Source organism: Rutidosis leptorrhynchoides, chromosome 4 (genome assembly GCF_046630445.1).
Source record: "Rutidosis leptorrhynchoides isolate AG116_Rl617_1_P2 chromosome 4, CSIRO_AGI_Rlap_v1, whole genome shotgun sequence".
In the NCBI taxonomy this organism is placed as follows: Eukaryota; Viridiplantae; Streptophyta; class Magnoliopsida; order Asterales; family Asteraceae; genus Rutidosis; species Rutidosis leptorrhynchoides.
Window position 1 is genome coordinate 642981140 of NC_092336.1, and position 22708 is coordinate 643003847.

Consider the following 22708-nt stretch of genomic DNA (forward strand, 5'->3'; position numbering starts at 1 on the left):
ATGCTTGTTTTCAAATTACCCCGTATTATTTAAGAACATCAAATGAACTATCTAATTTATATGATATGTACTTTTGTGTTTGTGCAATCTCAGTTGTGATCTTGATCATTCTCATATTACTCAGCATTATTTAAGAACATCAAATAAACTTTCTAGGTTATATTATATGATATTGATCATCCTCAGATCAGTTGTTTTCGAGAATTGAAACGTACATAGAGCACTAAACGTTTACATATACTTAAAAGGTCGCAGTTGTACAAGATGAGCTTCTACAAAGCCGTGCATGCGTGTCCTGTTTCTGCTTCAACTAATTTTCTTTTACTATCAAACAACAAGTTATGGATTTCAACTAACGCAGCATAATAATCATTCTACTATCATACTCATAATATATAATATATTACTCTGTTTCTGCTGCTTATACATGAGAGAAGCACACGATCGAAAATTTAGTAGCATAATCATAACATGATGCGATAAATTCAGGTACAAGATTAGCTTATAGTCACCAAGAAATAAAAAAGACAACAAAACTGTGTAACAACAAACTACAATCATCATCATCATCCAGAAGAAGCAATTGGCTCATGCCCGTCGCTTGCTCAAACGCCACGAATTGGGTTCGTTATACCTATCATATAGAGGCTCAATCCGTTCTTGTCTTTTACGCTTAGACATCTTAGTGGGATCAGACACCTTAAAGAACCTAGGTGCCAATTCCACAAGCCACTTTGGATCCACAACGGTCGCCTCGCGCATGTATTCTTTTGTTGTCATCACTAGCTCGTGGTAGATAACCCAATCCGGTTGCCTTTGGAAGAGAGCACTACTTGGGTGTATGTAAACCGGTTGGTTCTCAACAATGGTACGATATCCCTCTTGAGGGTCCTTGCGTGCAGCATGGAAGAAAAACCCAGCTGTGATTGCCTTCCGTATCTTGGTGAAGTTCTTCCCGGCACTCACAACATCCAGCTTGTACCTAAATCAGCATCATAATACTATTCGAATTTAATAAAAAATTCCACATAATAACATAAGATAACAGCAAGTACCAAGTAACAAGTTACAGGTCAAATGGGTCGGTCACTCTTGGAACAAGTTGATTGGGATCAATGAACATTTTCTCTTTTATTGACTTGAACTTCAGAAATAACTAGCGTTTTAAGTAACTACTGAGGAAAGTATATTTTATAATACAATTAAAAAATCTATTTACACGAGATGATTTCTAATTTTTTTAAGCCTTTGGTATGTTTCTTGAGTAACTAAAACGTGTTCAATCCGCTTCCAATTAACCAGTCTCTTCAAAGTGACCAGATAGACCCATTAGCCAATAGTATGGCCTACCTAGAACTACATGCTTACATGAATGGGCTGAGATAGCACCATGTATAGAAAATTTATTAACCTAGTATGCACACAATTTAGATTATTGGTTTCATGGTCAGAAATAAAATCAGAAACAATCTGATATATGTTAGCATATATTACTTTTCATATCTTTCGAGATTTTAATTTTTAAGTTTCTGCATCATTTGATGTCATTTTTTATTTTATTTTATTTTGTGTCTATTTATTCCTTTTGAAAACCTTTCAGGTTATTCAAACATCCAGAGTTATTCGAGTGTCTAATAATAGCTCAACCAACGGTACCATCCAACACACCCATCTCTAAATGTCATCCTTATTTTAACTCATTCACATAAGTAATCAAACTATCATGTTACCTTTCTCTCATATTTTGTCCTCTCTTCTAGGGAGTTCTGTTATATGAGCCGCCTGATGCAGTTTCTTTCGAATGGTAGTACAATTTATGCGACCATAATTAACACATTCATTATTTACATAAATGTTTTCAACAGTACAAGAAAGTGCTGGGTTAAGGTCTTGCCTTGAAACATAACCCATAACTTTTTAGCCATATTTCGACCCTAAACATCTACACGACTAGAAACTCTATCATGTCAAGCATAGTAAGATGGTAAAACAATTTATCAAAATTTTCAGATATTATCTCTCATGAAACCAGGATATAGACTAAAGTTCAAGCCTGCGTCATCATAGTACAGATCTAAAAAACACACACACACACACACACACACACATACACACACACACACAAAAATGAAACAACAGAAGATAAATGTAAACAAAGGATAGGGAACATACTTGTCCATAATGGATAAAAGTTGCTTTCTGACATCTTGTGCCCTCCTAAGTGATCTTGACTGAACGAAATTCTCGAAGCACCATGGCCCTGAAAAGTTCTTGGCTTTCCAAGCCTCGTAAACAGCAAGCAAAGTTAGATGATCTCCTTCAGGTTGAAAAAACTTTGCTTTTCTTTGATCTGCTTGGGCTTGTTTTTCCCTAGGTCTATAAAAGATGTTCCCCGTGGTAATCATTGCAATTATGGTCAATATCTCATCACTGCAACCCAAATCAACACTCGCAAGGAGCATCTTAGACAACGGAGGTTCGAGAGGAAATTCAGCCATTTTCCTACCCAGTTTTGTTAGAAGACCTTCTTCATCAAGAGCTCCAAGAGTGTAAAGCTGTTCGAGAGCAGATATTAGGGCCTGAGGAGAAGGAGGGTCCATGAAATCAAAAGACAGCAGATCATTTATCCCCATCGCTTTCAAATTTAATGTTATTAATCCAAGATTTATCCTCTGTATTTCTGGAATTGAGGTAGGCGACATTTCATTGTTAAAGGCACTTTCAGTGTATAGTCTATAGCACTTTCCCGGCCCTGTACGTCCTGCACGCCCAGCCCGTTGCTTAGCTGATGCCTGAGATATTGGAGTAATGACAAGTGAATCAAGACCTTGTTTTGGGTTATACACATTTTGCTTAGCGAAGCCCGGATCAATGACATAAAAAATCCCATCGATTGTCAAAGAAGCTTCAGCAATATTAGTGGCAACAACCACCTTTCTCTTCCCTGGCGGCGCAGGTTCGAATATCCTGGATTGCATTTCACTAGGTAGTGCACTATAAACCGGTAATATGATCAACTCAGGAACATTTTTACCTAATCCTTTCATTCTCTCAAATAAACACTGGCAAGCGTGATCGATCTCTTCCTGACCAGTCAAAAACACAAGTATGTCCCCCTCAGGTTCTGTCAAGTGGATCTGCATTACAGTAATTAAAGCTGCATCGAGATAATCGCTTTCAGGTTGTTTAGTGTAAAGTATCTCCACCGGAAATGTCCTTCCAGGAATTGTGAAAATATTGCAATTAAAGAAATATGAAGAAAACTTCTCAGCATCTAATGTAGCCGAAGTAACGATTAACCGAAGGTCGGGTCTTCGTTTCACTAGGCCTTTTAATAACCCGAAAAGTACATCAGTATGCATTGTTCTCTCATGAGCTTCATCAAGCATAATCACTGAATACTGAGAGAGGTTTTCATCAACCAATATTTCCCTTAGAAGCATACCGTCAGTCATGTACTTGATAACCGTTTCCGGACAGGTACAATCCTCAAAACGAATCGAGTATCCAACTTCCTCACCCAAACGACAACCGAACTCTTCAGCAACCCTCTTGGCTACAGACATTGCAGCCACCCTTCTAGGCTGCGTGCATCCAATCTTACCCCGAGTGGTGTAACCTGCTTCGGCTAGATACTGTGTGACCTGAGTTGTCTTCCCAGAGCCTGTCTCACCAATGACAACCAAAACCTGGTTATCATTCACAGCTTGAACCAATTCCTTCTTCAATTTGTAGATAGGCAAGCTCTGTCTCTGTTCCTGAAGTGAAAGCTTTGACCTTTGACCAAATGTCAATGCTTTACCATAAGAATCCTTTTTCCATTCAGGCATATCGTATGCAGACAGCCCAACTCCCCTCAGCTCTTGTGCTAAATGTCTCTCACCCGACTCTGGCATCGGGTCTTCCCACGGTCGATTCAAATCTTTAGGGATCGAGTCAAGCATGGTTCTTTGTTGTTGGTCCCTAACCTCTCTTCTTTCTTTGATAAGAGCAGACTGCAAAGCCGCTGCACGACTCAATGAACCCTCGGGGTTTTTAAATATCTTGACTGGGGACATATCCATGGAGTAATGACTCTGCCCTTGCAGAAATGCAGGTTCATCTTCATTTAACTCGACCTCAAGCTCCTCATCACCACCTTCTTCTTGATACATCATCCCTTCATTAGTTTCTTCATCAAACATTGGATACTCTTTCACACTCAAAACCCCTGACGCAATCAACTGATTTGCCTCCCATCTCTCCGGTGAAGTCATCCTCTTCAACGGTCTCCTTGAAGGAACCCCAACATCCTCTTCCGTAAGAGTTATTCCTGAAAGTCCTGTCCTAGATAAAGAACCACCATACTTTGACCCACCAGAAGGATTAGTCCTTACATCATTATCGTCATCATTATCATCTGCACTCTTCTTCAATGGCAACAAATCTCTCCCAGTAGTCTGATCAACATCTCTCATCGAAAGAGATAACTTCTGACCAGATATTGAAATCACTTTCACGAAAACCTCTTGATCGCGTTTAACCACATCCTTGGCATTCGCTATTCTCCTTGTTGCCATTTGCGATACATGGACCAAACCTTCTTTTCCCTTGATATCAATAAGCTGAACAAAACAGCCCGTGTCCATTACTTTACTAACCCTCCCTTTATAGACCTGATATAATTCAGGCTCATTGGATTTGTGACTATAATAACCCTTCCTATCACCCGTTTCATATTTATCATCTCGATCTCGACCTCTATCTCTATCTCTGTATCTATCTCTATCTCTATCTCTATATCTATCTCTATCCCTATCATTTCCACCATGAGTTCCTCTATCATCTTTATCTCCTCTTCTGCGCTCATATCTACCGCTATCCCTGTCATTCCGACCACCACGGTGACTCCTGGGTTCATCATCGTCATACTCGTTTTTTTCGTTCCTAATCTTCTTCTGTTGGGCTTCCAATTCAATTTCCTTCTCCAAAGCCTTGACACGGTCTCTACTATCGCCTATCTTCAGAGCAGGAAAGCTTGATTTTGATCCATCGTCGGTATCCTTACTAGCATCTTTACCGGATCCGGATTTTGATTTTGGAGGCAAAATAGCGTGGATAATGGTAAGTAAAGTGCGAACAAAGTAATCAGGCATCTCAGCACCATTTTCTTTCAACTTAGCATCGAATTCGTCAATAGTTTCACACTGTTGACCTATGGATATAATGAATTTGGCTAAAACTTTTTTATCAAACCCTAGATGGGATTTGAGTTCTGTGCGAACTTTATATACGAGGGAGCGATACTCGATTTCTTTCAAACTGGGTTCTTTAGTTTGAGAAACCATTGATAGCTAGGGTTTAGAGAACAAACAAAACTTAGAAGGTTTGGGAAATACCTGAAATTAGGTCAGATTAATTGGGACGAAGGCTATCGCGCTGTATTTGCTCATACGGGGTTACTAGGGGTGTTAGGTTCAGACGGTACTCGGTGAAAATGGTTTGGATAAAATTGTTTTTTCTTTTAAATTATTTTTAATTTTTTTTTTTTTTGAAAAGCCAACAAAAATATATTATTAAAAGAAACACGAATACAAAGTCAGAGGGCAAAGCCTTAATACAACAACACGAGAAAACAGATTCTATACCATACAAGTGAGACTAAGCTATAATGTGGAATGATAAAACACGCGAAGAAGATAAGTCAGGTCTCGATTAAAAAAACGAGTAGGAAAAAGCCTTCAACTAACGAGAGTTCCTAGGCAGGATTAACTTGTTGAAGACAAGCTGGGTTGAGAATCAAGATACAGTGCTGAACAACACAGCGACAAAGCATTTGATTCTAACCCACTTAGATCATAACCAAGTAGTAGCTCGAAAGAGTCCGGCATAAAAAACCTACAATTAACCAATACCTACTTTTGTGTAATTTGCATCGAAATGACGGGGATTAGAGATCCACGTTAGCCAATCTAAGGAGCCTTTTTTCCAGCGGCAGTTAATCCATTCAAAACTTTTGGCCTGAATATCCGAGACAATCTTTGAGAAGCTAAGAGTCTTATTACCGAAGACATTGTTATTTCGGTTAGTCCAAATATGATAGCAGGCAACCCAAACGACCGCTTGCCAAATGGAGGTCCCGAGGGTAGTGTTAAGGGTGTGAACATTTGATATGTCGGGGATGCTCGAGAAATTCATTGAGCTGAAACCCCACCACCTACTAATTTTTTCCCATATGTCGGAAGAGAAGCTACACGAGAGTAGAGAGTGGTGGAGTGTTTTAATACCGTCGTCACAGACAAGACATCTAGTAGAGTGTAGGTCTATATCTTTTTGTTGAGTTCAGTACGGACCGGGAGCCTATTTAGATTAGCTCTCCACATGAAGATTCCAATTTTCTACGGAACGAAGGGGTTGAGGACCGTGGGGGTAAGCTGTGAGATTTGAAGCCGAGAGAATAGTAAGGGAACGCATGATAGAGTCTGTAGTAAACAGAATATTGTTGCTGTGAATCCAAGACCAAGAGGCAGTAGAGTTCCCGGAGAAACTGTGGCGATTAATGGTGCTCGTTAGGTCGATTAATTCATCATCAGTCCGCCACCTAGGTTGGGCAGACCAAGAGCAGCGAGCAGATCCATCGGCGAAGATGATGCGATCGGCCACATCAGCATCTTTGTTAATCTTGAGTCGAAACAGCCTGGGGTATGCATCTTTAAGAGGTATATTACCAAGCCAAATGTCGTTCCAGAAGCTAGTGTCCGAATCAACACCTACATCTTTGACAAACGCGTTAGATGAATTAAACCCTAACTTGGTTAGGGTTTGATTGAGATTAATAATATCAGTCCAAACACGCCCCGAAAATTTTTTAAGATTATTTTTAACTAATAATCAAATTATCAAATCAAATTATTATATATGTCATAGTCATAATGTCATATAAAAAAAAATCAATCCAATCGTCAATAAAATCAATTTATTTGAGTCGGTTCCTTAATTAAAGTATTTTAAAAACTTATGACTAGTAATTAATACTACCTTCGTCCCATATTAATAGTCCATAGACAAAAAAAAACACAATTTAAAAAAATGTCATAAAAGTACTGTATTTTCTGTAAATTTTTCAGTTTTACCCTTACCTTTTCTTTCTCATTTAATCCTATCCACATACATCAAGGACATAATAGAACTTAAGCTTCTTTTTTTTCTAATTTATGAAAGTAGTATTAATTTGGGATATTCCAAAATAAAATGCTGGACTATTAATATGAGATGGATAGAGTAAAAAAAATAAAGAATCTAAAAATACGTTGTAGTGTACTATAATAATAACTAGAAAAATTTTAGACCGCACGTTGCAGAAGGACTAAAACTCAGGTCTTTTCCCTTACCAACTCATGAACTCGAATTGCGCTAGCCATCCAATTGTTATAATAAGTTGGATTTATTTATTATATATATGTTTTTCTTTTTTTTAAAAAAAAAACTCCGTTTCGGATATAATTGGTTGCATTTTGTTCGTAAAATTATTTCGAGTTCATCGGTGATGACAGAAAAACGTAAATCGCGGCGGAAAAAAGATAAATCCCGTAAAAAAATGTTGATGAGTTTTATTAAATGGGTAATATATTAAATTCAAAAGTTACATTTTAGTCCCTAAAGTTACAACTTTTATCCCTGAAATATTTCATCTTTTACCCTTCTTACACTTTCATCTTTTACCCTTTAAGTATGATACATCTGACAATTTTCTTCCTTGGTAAAAATGTCATCTACTAACATTTGAAACGACCCAAAATATTGGTGGGTATTAGTATATATATCTAAACTTCTTACACTTTCATCTTTTACCCTTTAAGTATGATACATCTGACAATTTTCTTCCTTGGTAAAAATGTTATCTACTAACATTTGAAACGACCCAAAATATTGGTGGGTATTAGTATATATATCTAAATAAATTTGGACTAATAATTGACAATAAGCCATATTAGTTATAATCAATGTAGGCGTTGGTACTATTTGAGATAATAACCAATAAAATGAAACCATAAATTCATAATCGACAAACCGATTGAGTTCTAATATGTTCTAGTGGCTGTTCGCTTCTCTTTCTCTTCCACTTTTTCTGCTTCAAATCAATAAAAACTCATACTTAAAATATCAAAATAAAAGCAAATGAAAAAAAAAAAAAATAATAACCAAGCTTGTTTCCATCATTTCCAAGCTCTAGAATGACAAACAATTATGTCAAAAATCAATATGAGATTTAATAAAAGTAGTAAGACTAGTATAGCAAGACTAAAATCAATATGGAATTTAGTAAAAATAGGAAAACGATAACCAATTATTCGAATATTCAGTTTATACCATGGGTTAGATTCTAAATCCATAACCATTCCACTAACCATTTTATAAATCCGGTATCACCAATAATCCGAACCAAATTCAAATTAGCCAAATTCGGTTCACCCAAAAGCATTCGGACTACCACAAACACAATACATAGTCATTTTGGCAATTAGGATCGAAGGTTGATTTGGGGAAGTTTTGTATGCGTATAGAACGAAGATTAACTGAATTAGAGCTCCGTTCATCATACTGCGTATATATTAGATAGGGTTTATATTCTAGTGATATGCACGAGCCTAAACTAACGAACAATTTAACCATGCGTTAATGTAGGGACTAAATTGGGACAGATTTACGCTATTAAGGATGAAAGTGATGAAAAAGACAAAAGTGGACAAACACAAGGACCATTTTGACAATTTTGTCTTTTATACATTTAAGTAATAAATTCTAAATTTATGTGTATAATATAGAAGAAAAAATCATAATCATAAACATAAACTTTAACTTAATTGTATAAATTCGTTTATCCTTTAAAAACTCTAAAATTATAGTTTAAATTCATGTTAAAATGTTCATCAATTTTGACTTTGACCGACTTTGATCAACAAATTTAAGTTTGACCCATTAACTGGTGTTGGCTGATGAATTAAACAAATTTTGAAAAATCGAAACGAACTATTTTTAAAAAAGAGTAATCGAGATTAATCTCGGTGTTTATGACAGTGATTTCAAGGTGTGATAATAAAAGAATAAATGGATACTAATTTCCCTCTCATGGTCCATAACTTCACAAGTTTTAAACTTACAAACAGTAATGTTTTGACTTTTGAACGAGATAAAAAAGTGTTACAGAGTATTTAAACTGGAGGTGTACAAATCAGTTATCTCCGATTGATCATTAAGAATGTATACACGCAAGACCTTTTGAATTTTGTTTGAATGTGTTTCAATTTTTAATGATTCTGTTTTTATTGTTTTATTAATATTAATTTTTAATTTGCCTGAAAATAATGGGGTAACTAAAATTTGGGGTGGAGGATGACGTTAGAGTTTAAATTGAATGATAGAAGTAGAAGTAGAAGTAAAGTAGAAGTAGAAGATGGAGATGAAAGAGATATATAAAACAGATTTGTTCTAAGCATAGACTTAAGGGCTATACCTAAGCTTTTTGGACACGCATTAAATAGTTATACTTAGTTGAAAATTATCTCACTAATCTTCTAATAACCAACTACCTAATCTTTTTGTATAAATTTTTCTTAAGCATAACTATTAGGGCTATGTTTAGAAAAATTCAAAAAGAATATATGAATTGGCAAAAATACCCTCACATGTCACACACATGATTCCACTTGACAGAAAAATACTAAGAGCACTCCCTATGGTTTCATCATAGCTTCATTACCCACCTTTATGATGATGTGGCATCCATTACCCATATAATGCTATAGGCATGGATTAGTTATAGGGCTTCATTATCCGTCTTCTCTATCAATTTAACGAAATCATGAACCTCAAGTTATATAAATTGTGGGTCCTGCTGCTTGTAGCGACCCGACAAAATCGTCATTGACGGCGCCGTCTACTTAGGTCCCGTTACGTGGTCATAAATCTTTAAAACAACGTTTGACCAAAAATATGTCGCATTCATTTCAATTATAAAGATGTTTCAAAGTTTACAAGGTAGTTCAACGTCTAAACATGTTACAAAGTTTTAAGTACAATTGAAACCTATGCGACACAAATTAAGTTAAGTCAAAAGATGCTCCACGTATGCATGTATACTCGACATCCAAGCAAGTATCAAAAATAAAGTGCGGAAGCATGTATCACCCAGCGTTCAAGGACCTGAGAAAACATATAGAAAACTGTCAACGAAAAACGTTGGTGAAATCATAGGTGTATTAGTAACGTTGTTTTTGAACCACAAGATTTAATATAGTTGATTATCCAAATCGTTTGTATTCCAAAAGTATGTTCGCGAGCACCCAATTATCAAGACTTAACTGTTTTGTACCCTGTTACGTAGTGTTAGAACATACACTATACTCGAAAATATATTTCATCCGCTAACGGTAGCGAACCGTCCGAATGACGGCTCGTCAAGCCCAATGTGATCACATAACATAAGTTCACGTTTACACCCTGCAAGTGTAACTAATGATAATTGAATTGAGGCTTTTTGTTCAAACTCGCTGTGGAATGTTTGTTTTCGTACTTGTGTTCAAAGCATAAAAGTATGATACGTATATGTTTCTCATCCCATAGTTTAAAGAGTAAAAGTTGTTGAAAAGGTGGGACTATGATCTCACCTTGGTTGCACGAATAGTAAATGTACTTCACAAAGTAATGTGTGCAAGAACGAATGCTAGTCTTGACCTAAATAAATAGGTTCGTATCAATATCGGTGAATACGGTGGGTCAAAGTGTTCAATTAGTCCTATGGCTCGTTACGACTCGATTAATATAGCATGTCAGTCACATTGTCAAGTTCATGCAAAGTACAAGTATAAAAGCATGTTAGAACGATTGCACAAACGTTTGGTTAAGTTTGATTAAAAGTCAACCTTGGGTCGGGTCAAAGTCAACGAAAAAGTCAACATGTTCGGGTCGGATTTCGAACTATTTTTCTGAGGTTTTTAATCATATATAAGCATGTTAGAACAAGTTACATGTGAATCGGAGGTGCGTAGCATAACAAACATTTTTCGTAAAAGTGTAAGCTTGATTAGAAACCATACACGGCAAATGCCGCGCCGCGACCAAGGAGTGCCGCGCCGCGGCAATCAACGTGAACTGGTGCCTGGTGAGTTTCAATTGTTCAAGTCTAAATCCAAACTTCAATTACGCACAATTCACAAACCGTAAACACTTAGAAGACGTATCTTATATCATTCGAAAGGTAATTTGACGAGGAACACAACTAAATATATTTCATCAATCAAAAGCATCATTTGCAAAAATCGAATTTCCAAGTTGATAGTTCATTAAATGTTCACCATAAATGCCTTAAAGTTCATAGATGCACTTTGATGATTCGGGAATTAAATGCACACATATAATACGCCGTTGCGTAGGTAATTACGCATACAATACAACTAAACACTTACAAACAATATTGCATAGCATTTGGTGCATCAAATATCCATTTTACTTCTATCAAACCCTAACTCAAAATCACAACTTTTGCAATTAAGTTTATGGAGTCTTTCCAAGTCAACCTACACATCAAATTGGAGCTAGTGATGCTAGTAACACATTTAATACATGCACTTTTAACATCTAACCACATTTAAACAACTAAATCTCAAGATCAAACACACCCATTTCAAGTTCATGCTAGTTACACTAAAATAACGAGATCGAGCATATAAATCACATAATCATGTTTGTCATGACCCGGAAAAATTTCGACTAATTTTGAACCAAACTCACGGTAGAATTTCATAATTCTGACATGATAAGCAAAGTCCGTTATGTTGCGTCTCAAAATTTTTGAACCATTTTCATATGTTCAATTGACCTTTGACTATTCCCGACGACTCACGATACGACTGCCTGTAAATAGATATGCATATAATTAAATATATATATAAATATATACATATATAATAATATGAAATATTATATATTGTAATTGTTAGAATTAATTATGTAAAATAATAATAATATATAATAAAAATATATATACATATAAATAAAGTATATAGAATATATACTTTGTAATTTAGAAGTTATTTAGTAAACAACGGCAACGCTCAATTGTCATTCGAATGATAGTAAATGAGTTAAAAAGGAACTTATGTAATTTTAAAATAAACGGTGATCCGAAAATGAGTCATATAAATTATAGGCTTATTAAAAATATATTTAGGAACTATTAGTTGAATTTTAAAACTTTTTATATTTTACTTGGGGTTGGGAGTGAATAATTAATGTAATTTTTATTTAATAGTTAATGAACAAATTTTACACCTTAATGACCGAAATAAATAAAGATGATTACTGTAAAAATTTGAAAATTTTCTGAAGGCTTTTATCCGCTACTGATTAACAACGGAGTGCAAAATACTATCCGCGAGAAACTGTCGGTGGCATGATCAAAAGTAAGATTTACGGGTGTTTATTTATTATTATTATATTATGTTAGTTGTTATTAATCTGTGTAAAATTTATGTATATAAATATGTGGCATGACAATATAGAAAAGAACTCAATCATCACCTCCTTTGTTCACACTTTCCACTACTTACTCCTTTTATGCAAATCAGGTTATAGTATAGATTATAGAATTGTGCAAATAAAACACATAAACTACTTTTCTTTAATCTATTACTGGCCAAAAACTAAGCAAGTCACCACCTTCACTCACAAACCCCACACCCGCCATCACCTTTAGCCATCACCACCATATCATCACAAGAACTCCGTATCTGCTGCAGCCACTAGACCACCATTGAATCACACCTCTCATCGTGAGACCCATCATCACCACACCTCCACCGCCTACCACCCTCAATCACCATCCTTCCACCATCCGCCACCTATGGTCACCCGAAAACCAACACAGCCCAACCACGAGACGATCACTTCAACCTTCACTCAAGATCACCTTGAAGCCACCATCAACTGCCACCAATCTCCGCCATCCTACTGAAATAATTTTTTTTTCTTTTTTTTTCTGTTCGAAAGATATGACCCAACACCATGTTGTTTGTTGTTGCCATGGTTCGATTCAAACAGCCCACCCAAGAATGCTCGTGTACTATTTTCTTCTTGATCTCAACCTGCTACGCTTTTTTTTTTTTTTTTTTTTTTTTGTGAAACCCATCAACCACCATACTTTGTCACTGCTACACGCTTTCTGTCATTGGGAAGACAATGTTGTTAGGAAATGATGTGAATAAAACGATGATTAAGAAGCTAATGATGGTTATGATTATGAAAAGAAGGATGATGTAAAATATGACGATGATTTGATTTAGAATGATTTGATTTAAATTGACCAAAGAGCTAATGGCTTGGCACTATCGAGGTCAACCTTACAACCTTGAGGTTGAGGGTTCGAGTCCTGTTTAGGACAATTCATGGTGTATATATTCGAGTTAGATTTAGGTGGGTGTGTGAGTTTGCCTTTCAAAAAAAAAAAAAAAAAGAATGGTGACGATGCTCGATATGATGATGATCGTGATCACGAAAGTGATGATGATCATGGGTTTGATGATGATGACGATTAGGATGATGATTAGGGTTAGATTATGTTAAGATAATGATGGTTATACAGTGAAAATGATAATGATGAGATGATTGTTAGAAGATGATAGTTAAATGATGATGATGAATATTGGATTAGGAAAATAAGAACAGACAGAAAATGGTTAAATAAATTTTAACGAATGGATTATTTCAGAAATGAACAAGCAGAGGAATGGTTAGGGACGTTTGTGTTGAATGAGAGATCTTGAGTTCGAATCTAGGCTCGTGCAGTTTATATTTATTATTTTTCAACACTGCACAAGTTAAGCCTAAGATTAACAAGAGTTGAAGTCCAGATTTAACTCTTTCGCTTATTAAGCCCATTAAGATTAAATGGTAAAAATTATTATTATTATTATTATTATTATTATTATTATTATTATTATTATTATTATTATTATTATTATTATTATTATTATTATTATTATTATTATTATTATTATTATTATTATTATTATCATTATTATTATTATTAACATAAATACTATTATTATTACTATCATTATCATTTTACTAATAGTGTTATCATTATTAATTAATAAAGTTATTATTATTATTAATATTAATATCAAAAGAATCAGTATTATCAAAACTATCATTTTAACAGATAAATATTCTGTATATAAAAATATACTTATATTAGTATTTCATATAACTATATATCAAACCTATTAATATTTTATATATATATATATAAATACTTACATATAACAAACTAATGATTTTTAAATAGAATACTATATATATATATATATATATATATATATATATATATATATATATATATATATATATATATATATATATATATAACTAATTGTATAGATACTAATCATTTTAAATATATTTACAAAGTAGATATATAACACATAAATTAAGATATAATATAAGTATATGTTTTAAATGGAATCTAGTATAAATCCTATATAACTACAAATATATAAATAATATATATATATATATATATATATATATATATATATATATATATATATATAATGAAATTATGTGATTTCCATTCTATGTTTTAATATATATACTAGATATAGGTTCGTGAATCCGAGGCCAACCCTGCATATTTTTACTACAAAATATCGTATTGTGAGTTTCATTTGCTCCCTTTTTAATTGCTTTTGCAATATATATTTTTTGGGCTGAGAATACATGCGCTGCTTTTATGTTTGACGAAATAGACTCAAGTACTTAAAATATATTCTACGTTGAGTTGTACCACTTTGCATATCTTCCCTAATAGCTTGGTAACTAATATTTACATGTTGGAAGAACATGTAAGCGTGAATCCTATTGATAGATCTATCGGGTTTGACCACCCAAACCAGGCTAGTCGCTCTAGTATCGTAAACGGTTGCATAGTACTTCATTTTTACTACACTTGGTACAGTGTAGGGAGATTTCATAATAAAGGGAATATGCCACATTAATTGTTAAATATGGTTACCGAAGCACTCAATAACTTATAGAATACTTTTATACACTTGAGAGTGTACATATATTTATAAACGGAAATCTTGTGGTCTATTAATATATTGAAAAGATTGTTATGATAAACCTATGAACTCACCAATCTTTTGGTTGACACTTTTAAGCATGTTTATTCTCAGGTATGAAAGAAATCTTCCGCTGTGCATTTGCTCATTTTAAAGATATTACTTGGAGTCATTCATGGCATATTTAGGTCAGTGCCTCGCAATGAGACCAGATGTTGATGACTTCATCCATGTAGATTAGGACGGGTTGTTAAAGTTGGTATCAGAGCGTTGGTCCTAGCGAATCAGGTCTTGCATTAGTGTGTCTAACTGATAGTTGTTAGGATGCATTAGTGAGTCTGGACTTCGACCTTAGCTGCATATTATAAGTATTGTTTATCATTCCTAGTGGAAAATATCCTGCTTATCATTCCTAAGTCTAGACACGACTTCCTGCACTTATTGAATAGATAGTTTATAGATAAATTTATATCCTAGCGTATCTGTTATTGTAAACTTTGTCTGACAGTTTCCGAAAGTTCCTCCGTAATCTACGGGATTTTCTATATTATATATAGGTATTCTATGTAATTAGAATATCATCCGATATCCGAAAATCATTTCATATCGAAAACCCTCTATCCGACCGTACAAGATGGAACTCGCAACTAGTTCAAGTTCCTCGGATTCCGACAGCTATTCCGATATAGATTCCCACTCGAGCTCTGAAAGCAGCGTAACCGGAATGGATCAACCACTTAGCCATCACCTATTTTGGATGAAATGGGGATGGGTTCGTAGTCGACTTAATCAATGGAGACAAGAAGAAGGCGATCCTTTCCACCCACCAACCTGCAATCTTGGTGAAGAACCTGAAGCACTTACAGGCGAACCCGTTCGAAACACCATTTTTAGTCTCATCTCCAGGATAGCTTGTCACGATTATCTTCTATCTAAAATTCTAAACCTTATTCATCCACTCATTCCGACCGACAATCATCCATGAATAATAGAAGAAATTAACAAACTTCGCTCTCGAGTAATCAATTTGGAGAATATGGTGCAAAACTTAACAGCTTCAGCAATATCACCGGCACCCACATTACCATCAATAACAGCACCAGTACCATAAACAATCCATGCCTCAACATCTCATTCTATACCTCGAGTATAATCATCGTTCTACGTACCGTTCTACATTAATTGTCTTCGTTCTTCATGGCGATTATGTAATCTCTAATGTTTTAGAGATTATATATTCTTGTTCTAACGGTAAATCAAATGAGTCTAATATCATATTGACTCGTTAAATTCATGATTACATCTGAAGAAAATATAAATGTATATATGTTTTCATAAAGTTTGTAATTAAAAATTCTTTCGTACAAACTGTTAATGATGAAAATATTTTAACGGGTAGGTAATACCCGAGGAATATTTAGACTTCACATTAATAAGTTACCCTGTACATCCTTCGAATCTGATTCAACAGTCATTTACTATCCTATTTACATCCACAGATATACGAATCCGTTCATCACAGAATAACCATTTTCATTCAATTTCATATTTGGATTGTGACTTACCAGAAATCCAACAAGTGGCATAATGAAGAAAACATTGGACAAATAAAATTTGTTAGAAACAAACAAATTAACTACGAGAAAAATTTGTTAAGAATCCACGCTAACTGTTCCTAGCTAACTGATTACGTTTTATTTATCGCAATTTAATTATCGCAATTTATATTCTCGCAATTTTATTTATCGTCATTTAATTTCTATTATTTATTTTACGCACTTTAAATATCGGGACACGTATACAAAGTTTTGACATATCATATCGACGCATCTATATATATTATTTGGAATAAACATAGACACTCTATATGCAGTAATGATTGAGTTAGCTATACAGGGTTGAGGTTGATTCTATAATAATATATATACTTTGAGTTGTGATCGAGTCTGAGACATGTACACGGGTCACGATACATATTAATTAATTCGAATATTATATATTAAACTATATATGAATTATTGAATTGCTAACTGTGGACTATTAACTGTGGACTACCAACATTGGACAATTAAAATGAATTAAAATATTGATTATAACATATGAAACTAAACATTTCTTCAAGTTTGCGACTTGATTTCATCTTAAACATCCTTTGTATCTTGACGATTACAATCAGCGTTTAATCATCTAAAAACCTTCAATATTCTTGAAAACCCTCGGTTTGATAACCGATGATCCAAATTCGTTAACTTTGGAAATGCTGACGAAGCAGCACGTTGTAGATGGCCTTAATGGCCAAAAGTGATGATAAAAGAATGGAGTGTTGTGAACGCTCGATAGAAAATTTGGAACTGAAAAAAAACGGATTGAGCTAACCATGAAGGAGACCAAGGACAAATACAAGGACCAAACCCTATATTCAAAGAATCCAGGTAATTCTGAATCCGATGAAATCTTTAGAAAATATCTTGCTTTGAACTCATGTTAAAATCTTGCGAAAATTTTTCTTCATCAACTTTCGAACTTAGAAATTCCAAAATATCATTATAAATATCCTCAATATTTCTGAAGATATTTTCATAAATATTCTTGTCCGAAATTATCTATCTCTTCATGCTATCTGTGTTACATCATAAAAGAAACTGTTTTAATTTCTATCCTTATATAAAATTTAAGTTTAAATTATGAATGATTTATGGAGAAGTGTTGGGAGTTGAAACATGAGTTAGTATAATATAATGACGCCCGGCCAACGCGATTATATTACAGTAAGTCATGCTGAATTTCTAATGGAACGTGATGATTCACAGACTATACCGTCATCATGTACCATGTTACATAACTCTTTCATTCTGCTTAACTTCTGAACATATCAAGAAAATATATTCTTGATAGTTCTATCCTCAGTGATTATGGTATTTTGACAAATCAAATCGTGCTATTATGTTCTTTCTTGTTTAGAACATTAAGTTCATTCGAAACTCCATACTTACGAATTCTGGACCATTATTCGCTTTACTAGAGTTCGAGAAGAAAATAAAAAGGCAAAGAGCTCCAAAATATAAGAGAAAATATAAAGCCCAATAACAACACAGAGGTTACAAATCGTGGATATTAATACGAATAGCAATATAAAGACACGGTAGAATTAAGAATAGTATCACCCCAAGGTAATAGTAGAAGTAAACAGATTCTTCTGGTGGAAGATTAAAAAGAAGGATGACAGAAATGATAATTAGAAAAATATCAAGAATTAGAACTGAATGAAGCATTTTCACAATCTTTTAGAATTAAGAATTAAGAAAGAAAGTATAGGAGTGATGAAAATAATGGAACGTAAGGGTTTAATTTATAATGAAAATATCAGACGTAGCAATCAAGACAGATGACCACATTTAATTAAAAAGATCCTAATTTCCTTACATTCCGAAGACTCAGATCTTATTTAGATTTCGAAGATTTCTTTAATTCCTTAAATTCCGGAAATCAAACGTGACTACGTCAAAAGTTAAGACGAATCTTGAAGTTCACTCATCTCACTATTTTGTGATAGCATCACTTGTACTCTTCGCAAAATCAAATTGTTTTATCCATATTACTTAATGGTGATAAAACTCTATTTATTAACTCATATTCATCATGAAAACATTCTTATTGTTAACCATGACGACCTCGATCAAATTTCGGGACGAAATTTCTTTAACGGGTAGGTACTGTCATGACCCGGAAAAATTTCGACTAATTTTGAACCAAACTCACGATAGAATTTCATAATTCTGACATGATAAGCAAAGTCCGTTATGTTGCGTCTCAAAATTTTTGAACCATTTTCATATGTTCAATTGACCTTTGACTATTCCCGACGACTCACGATACGATTACCTGTAAATAGATATGCATATAATTAAATATATATATATATATATATATATATATATATATATATAAATATATACATATATAATAAGATGAAATATTATATATTATAATTGTTAGAATTAATTATGTAAAATAATAATAATATATAATAAAAGTATATATACATATAAATAAAGTATATAGAATATATACTTTGTAATTTCAAAGTTATTTAGTAAACAACGGCAACGCTCAATTGTCATTCGAATGATAGTAAACGAGTTAAAAAGGAACTTATGTAATTTTAAAATAAACGGTGATCCGAAAATGAGTCATATAAATTATAGGCTTATTAAAAATATATTTAGGAACTATTAGTTGAATTTTAAAACTTTTTATATTTTACTTGAGGTTGGGAGTGAATAATTAATGTAATTTTTATTTAATAGTTAATGACCAAATTTTACACCATAATGACAGAAATAAATAAAGATGATTACTGTAAAAATTTGAAAATTTTCCGAAGACTTTTATCCGCTACTGATTAACAACGGAGTGCAAAATACTATCCGCGAAAAACTGTCGGTGGCATGATCAAAAGTAAGATTCACGGGTGTTTATTTATTATTATTATATTATGTTAGTTGTTATTAATCTGTGTAAAATGTATGTATATAAATATGTGGCATGGCAATATAGAAAAGAACTCAATCATCACCTCCTTTGTTCACACTTTCCACTACTTACTCCTTTTATGCAAATCAGGTTATAGTATAGATTATAGAATTGTGCAAATGAAACACACAAACTACTTCTCTTTAATCTATTACTGGCCAAAAACTAATCAAGTCACCACCTTCACTCACAAACCCCACACCCGCCATCACCTTTGGCCATCACCACCATATCATCACAAGAACTCCGTATCTGCTGCAGCCACTAGACCACCATTGAATCACACCTCTCATCGTGAGACCCATCATCACCACACCTCCAATGCCTGCCACCCTCAATCACCATCCTTCCACCATCCGCCACCTATGGTCACCCGAAAACCAACACAGCCCAACCACGAGACGATCACTTCAACCTTCACTATCTTACCACCTCCACGATCTCCTTGAATCCACCATCAACTGCCACCAATCTCCGCCATCCTACAGAAATAATTTTTTTTTCTGTTCGAAAGATATGACCCAACACCATGTTGTTTGTTGTTGCCATGGTTGGATTCAAACAACCCACCCAAGAATGCCCGTGTACTATTTTCTTCTTGATCTCAACCTGCTACGTATTTTTTTTTTACGAAACCCATCAACCACCATACTTTGTCACTGCTACACGCTTTCTGTCATTGGGAAGACGATGTTGTTAGGAAATGATGTGAATAAAACGATGATTAAGAAGCTAATGATGGTTATGATTATGAAAAGAATGATGATGTTAAATATGACGATGATTTGATTTAGAATGGTGACGATGCTCGATATGATGATGATCGTGATCACGAAAATGATGATGATCATGGGTTTGACGATGATGATGATTAGGATGATGATTAGGGTTAGATTATGTTAAGATAATGATGGTTATACAGTGAAAATGATAATGATGAGATGATTGTTAGAAGATGATAGTTAAATGATGATGATGAATATTGGATTAGGAAAATAAGAACAAACAGAAAATGGTTAAATAAATTTGAACGAATGGATTATTTCAGAAATGAACAAGCAGAGGAATGGTTAGGGACGTTTGTGTTGAACGAGAGATCTTGAGTTCGAATCTAGGCTCGTGCAGTTTATATTTATTATTTTTCAACACTGCACAAGTTAAGCCCAAGATTAACAAGAGTTGAAGCCCAGATTTAACTCTTTCACTTATTAAGCCCAATAAGATTAAATGGTAAAAATTATTATTATTATTATTATTATTATTATTATTATTATTATTATTATTATTATTATTATTATTATTATTATTATTATTATTATTATTATTATTATTATTATTATTATTATTATTATTAGTATTATTATTATTATTATTATTATTATTTTTATCATTATTATTATTATTAACAAAAATACTATTATTATTACTATCATTATCATTTTACTAATAGTGTTATCATTATTAATTACTAAAGTTATTATTATTATTAATATTAATATCAAAAGAATCAGTATTATCAAAACTATCATTTTAACAGATAAATATATTTTATATATAAATATACTTATATTAGTATTTCATATAACTATATATCAAACCTATTAATATTTTATATATATATATATAAATACTTACATATAACAAACTAATGATTTTTAAATAGAATACTATATATATATATATATATATATATATATATATAATACTAAATGTATAGATACTAATCATTTTTAATATATATAACTAAATGTATAGATACTAATCATTTTAAATATATTTACAAAGTAGATATATAACACATAAATTAAGATATAATATAAGTATATGTTTTAAATGGAATCTAGTATAAATCCTATATAACTACAAATATATAAATAATATATATATATATATATATATATATATATATATATATATATATATATATATATAAATGAAATTATGTGATTTCCATTCTATGTTTTAATATATATACTGGATATAGGTTCGTGAATCCGAGGCCAACCCTGCATTGTTCAGTTCAGTCGTATGCATATTTTTACTACAAAATATCGTATTGTGAGTTTCATTTGCTCTCTTTTTAATTGCTTTTGCAATATATATTTTTTGGGCTGAGAATACATGCGCAGAATACATGCGCTGCTTTTATGTTTGACGAAATAGACACAAGTACTTAAAATATATTCTACGTTGAGTTATACCACTTTGCATATCTTCCCTAATAGCTTGGTAACTAATATTTACATGTTGGAAGAACATGTAAGCGCGAATCCTATTGATAGATCTATCGGGTTTGACCACCCCAACCTGGCTAGTCGCTCTAGTATCGTAAACGGTTGCATAGTACTTCGTTTTTACTACACTTGGTACAGTGTATGGAGATTTCATAATAAAGGAAATATGCCACATTAATTGTAAAGTATGGTTACCGAAGCGCTCAACAACTTATAGAATACTTTTATACACTTGCGAGTGTACATATATTTATAAACGGAAATCTTGTGGTCTATTAATATATTGAAATGATTGTTATGATAAACCTATGAACTCACCAACCTTTTGGTTGACACTTTTAAGCATGTTTATTCTCAGGTATGAAAGAAATCTTCCGCTGTGCATTTTCTCATTTTAAAGATATTACTTGGAGTCATTCATGGCATATTTAGGTCAGTACCTCGTAATGGGACCAGATGTTGATGACTTCGTCCAGGTGGATTAGGACGAGTTGTTAAAATGTTAGACTTGAGCCATAGACACTAATTAACACTTCTATAAGTTAAAAACATCAAGAACACAAAATCTAGTGTTTTTAGAAAGTTACCCAAATGCAATAAAGTTGGTATGGATTCGAAGAGGAAGATGCAAGGATTCCGAATATGTAATTTGTTTTGATGTTTGCTTCCTTGAAATAATTTAGATGATGATTCTTTGAATTGGGTGTTTGAGAGTAAAAAGTGAAAGTAAGAGAGAAAGAGGAGGATGAATGAGTGGAAGGGATGAGGTTTGACCACATTGACCTAGTCACCACTTTGGTCCATTGGCAAGTTTAGTCCCTCAAGTTTCAAAGCGGGTGCGTG

The 22708-nt window shown here is 33.3% G+C and overlaps 1 protein-coding gene across 1 annotated transcript; it reads right to left on the reverse strand.

The window, feature by feature from the left end:
• Positions 1-444: 444 nt before the first annotated feature.
• LOC139839873 (probable pre-mRNA-splicing factor ATP-dependent RNA helicase DEAH5) lies at positions 445-5386 on the reverse strand. Its single transcript, XM_071830070.1, has 2 exons — positions 2173-5386; positions 445-982 (listed from the first exon to the last, which is right to left on the reverse strand). The coding sequence occupies exons 1-2, from the start codon at positions 5325-5327 to the stop codon at positions 589-591; spliced, it is 3549 nt and encodes a 1182-aa protein (XP_071686171.1). The 5' UTR covers positions 5328-5386; the 3' UTR covers positions 445-588.
• Between the last annotated feature and the right edge of the window lie 17322 nt (positions 5387-22708).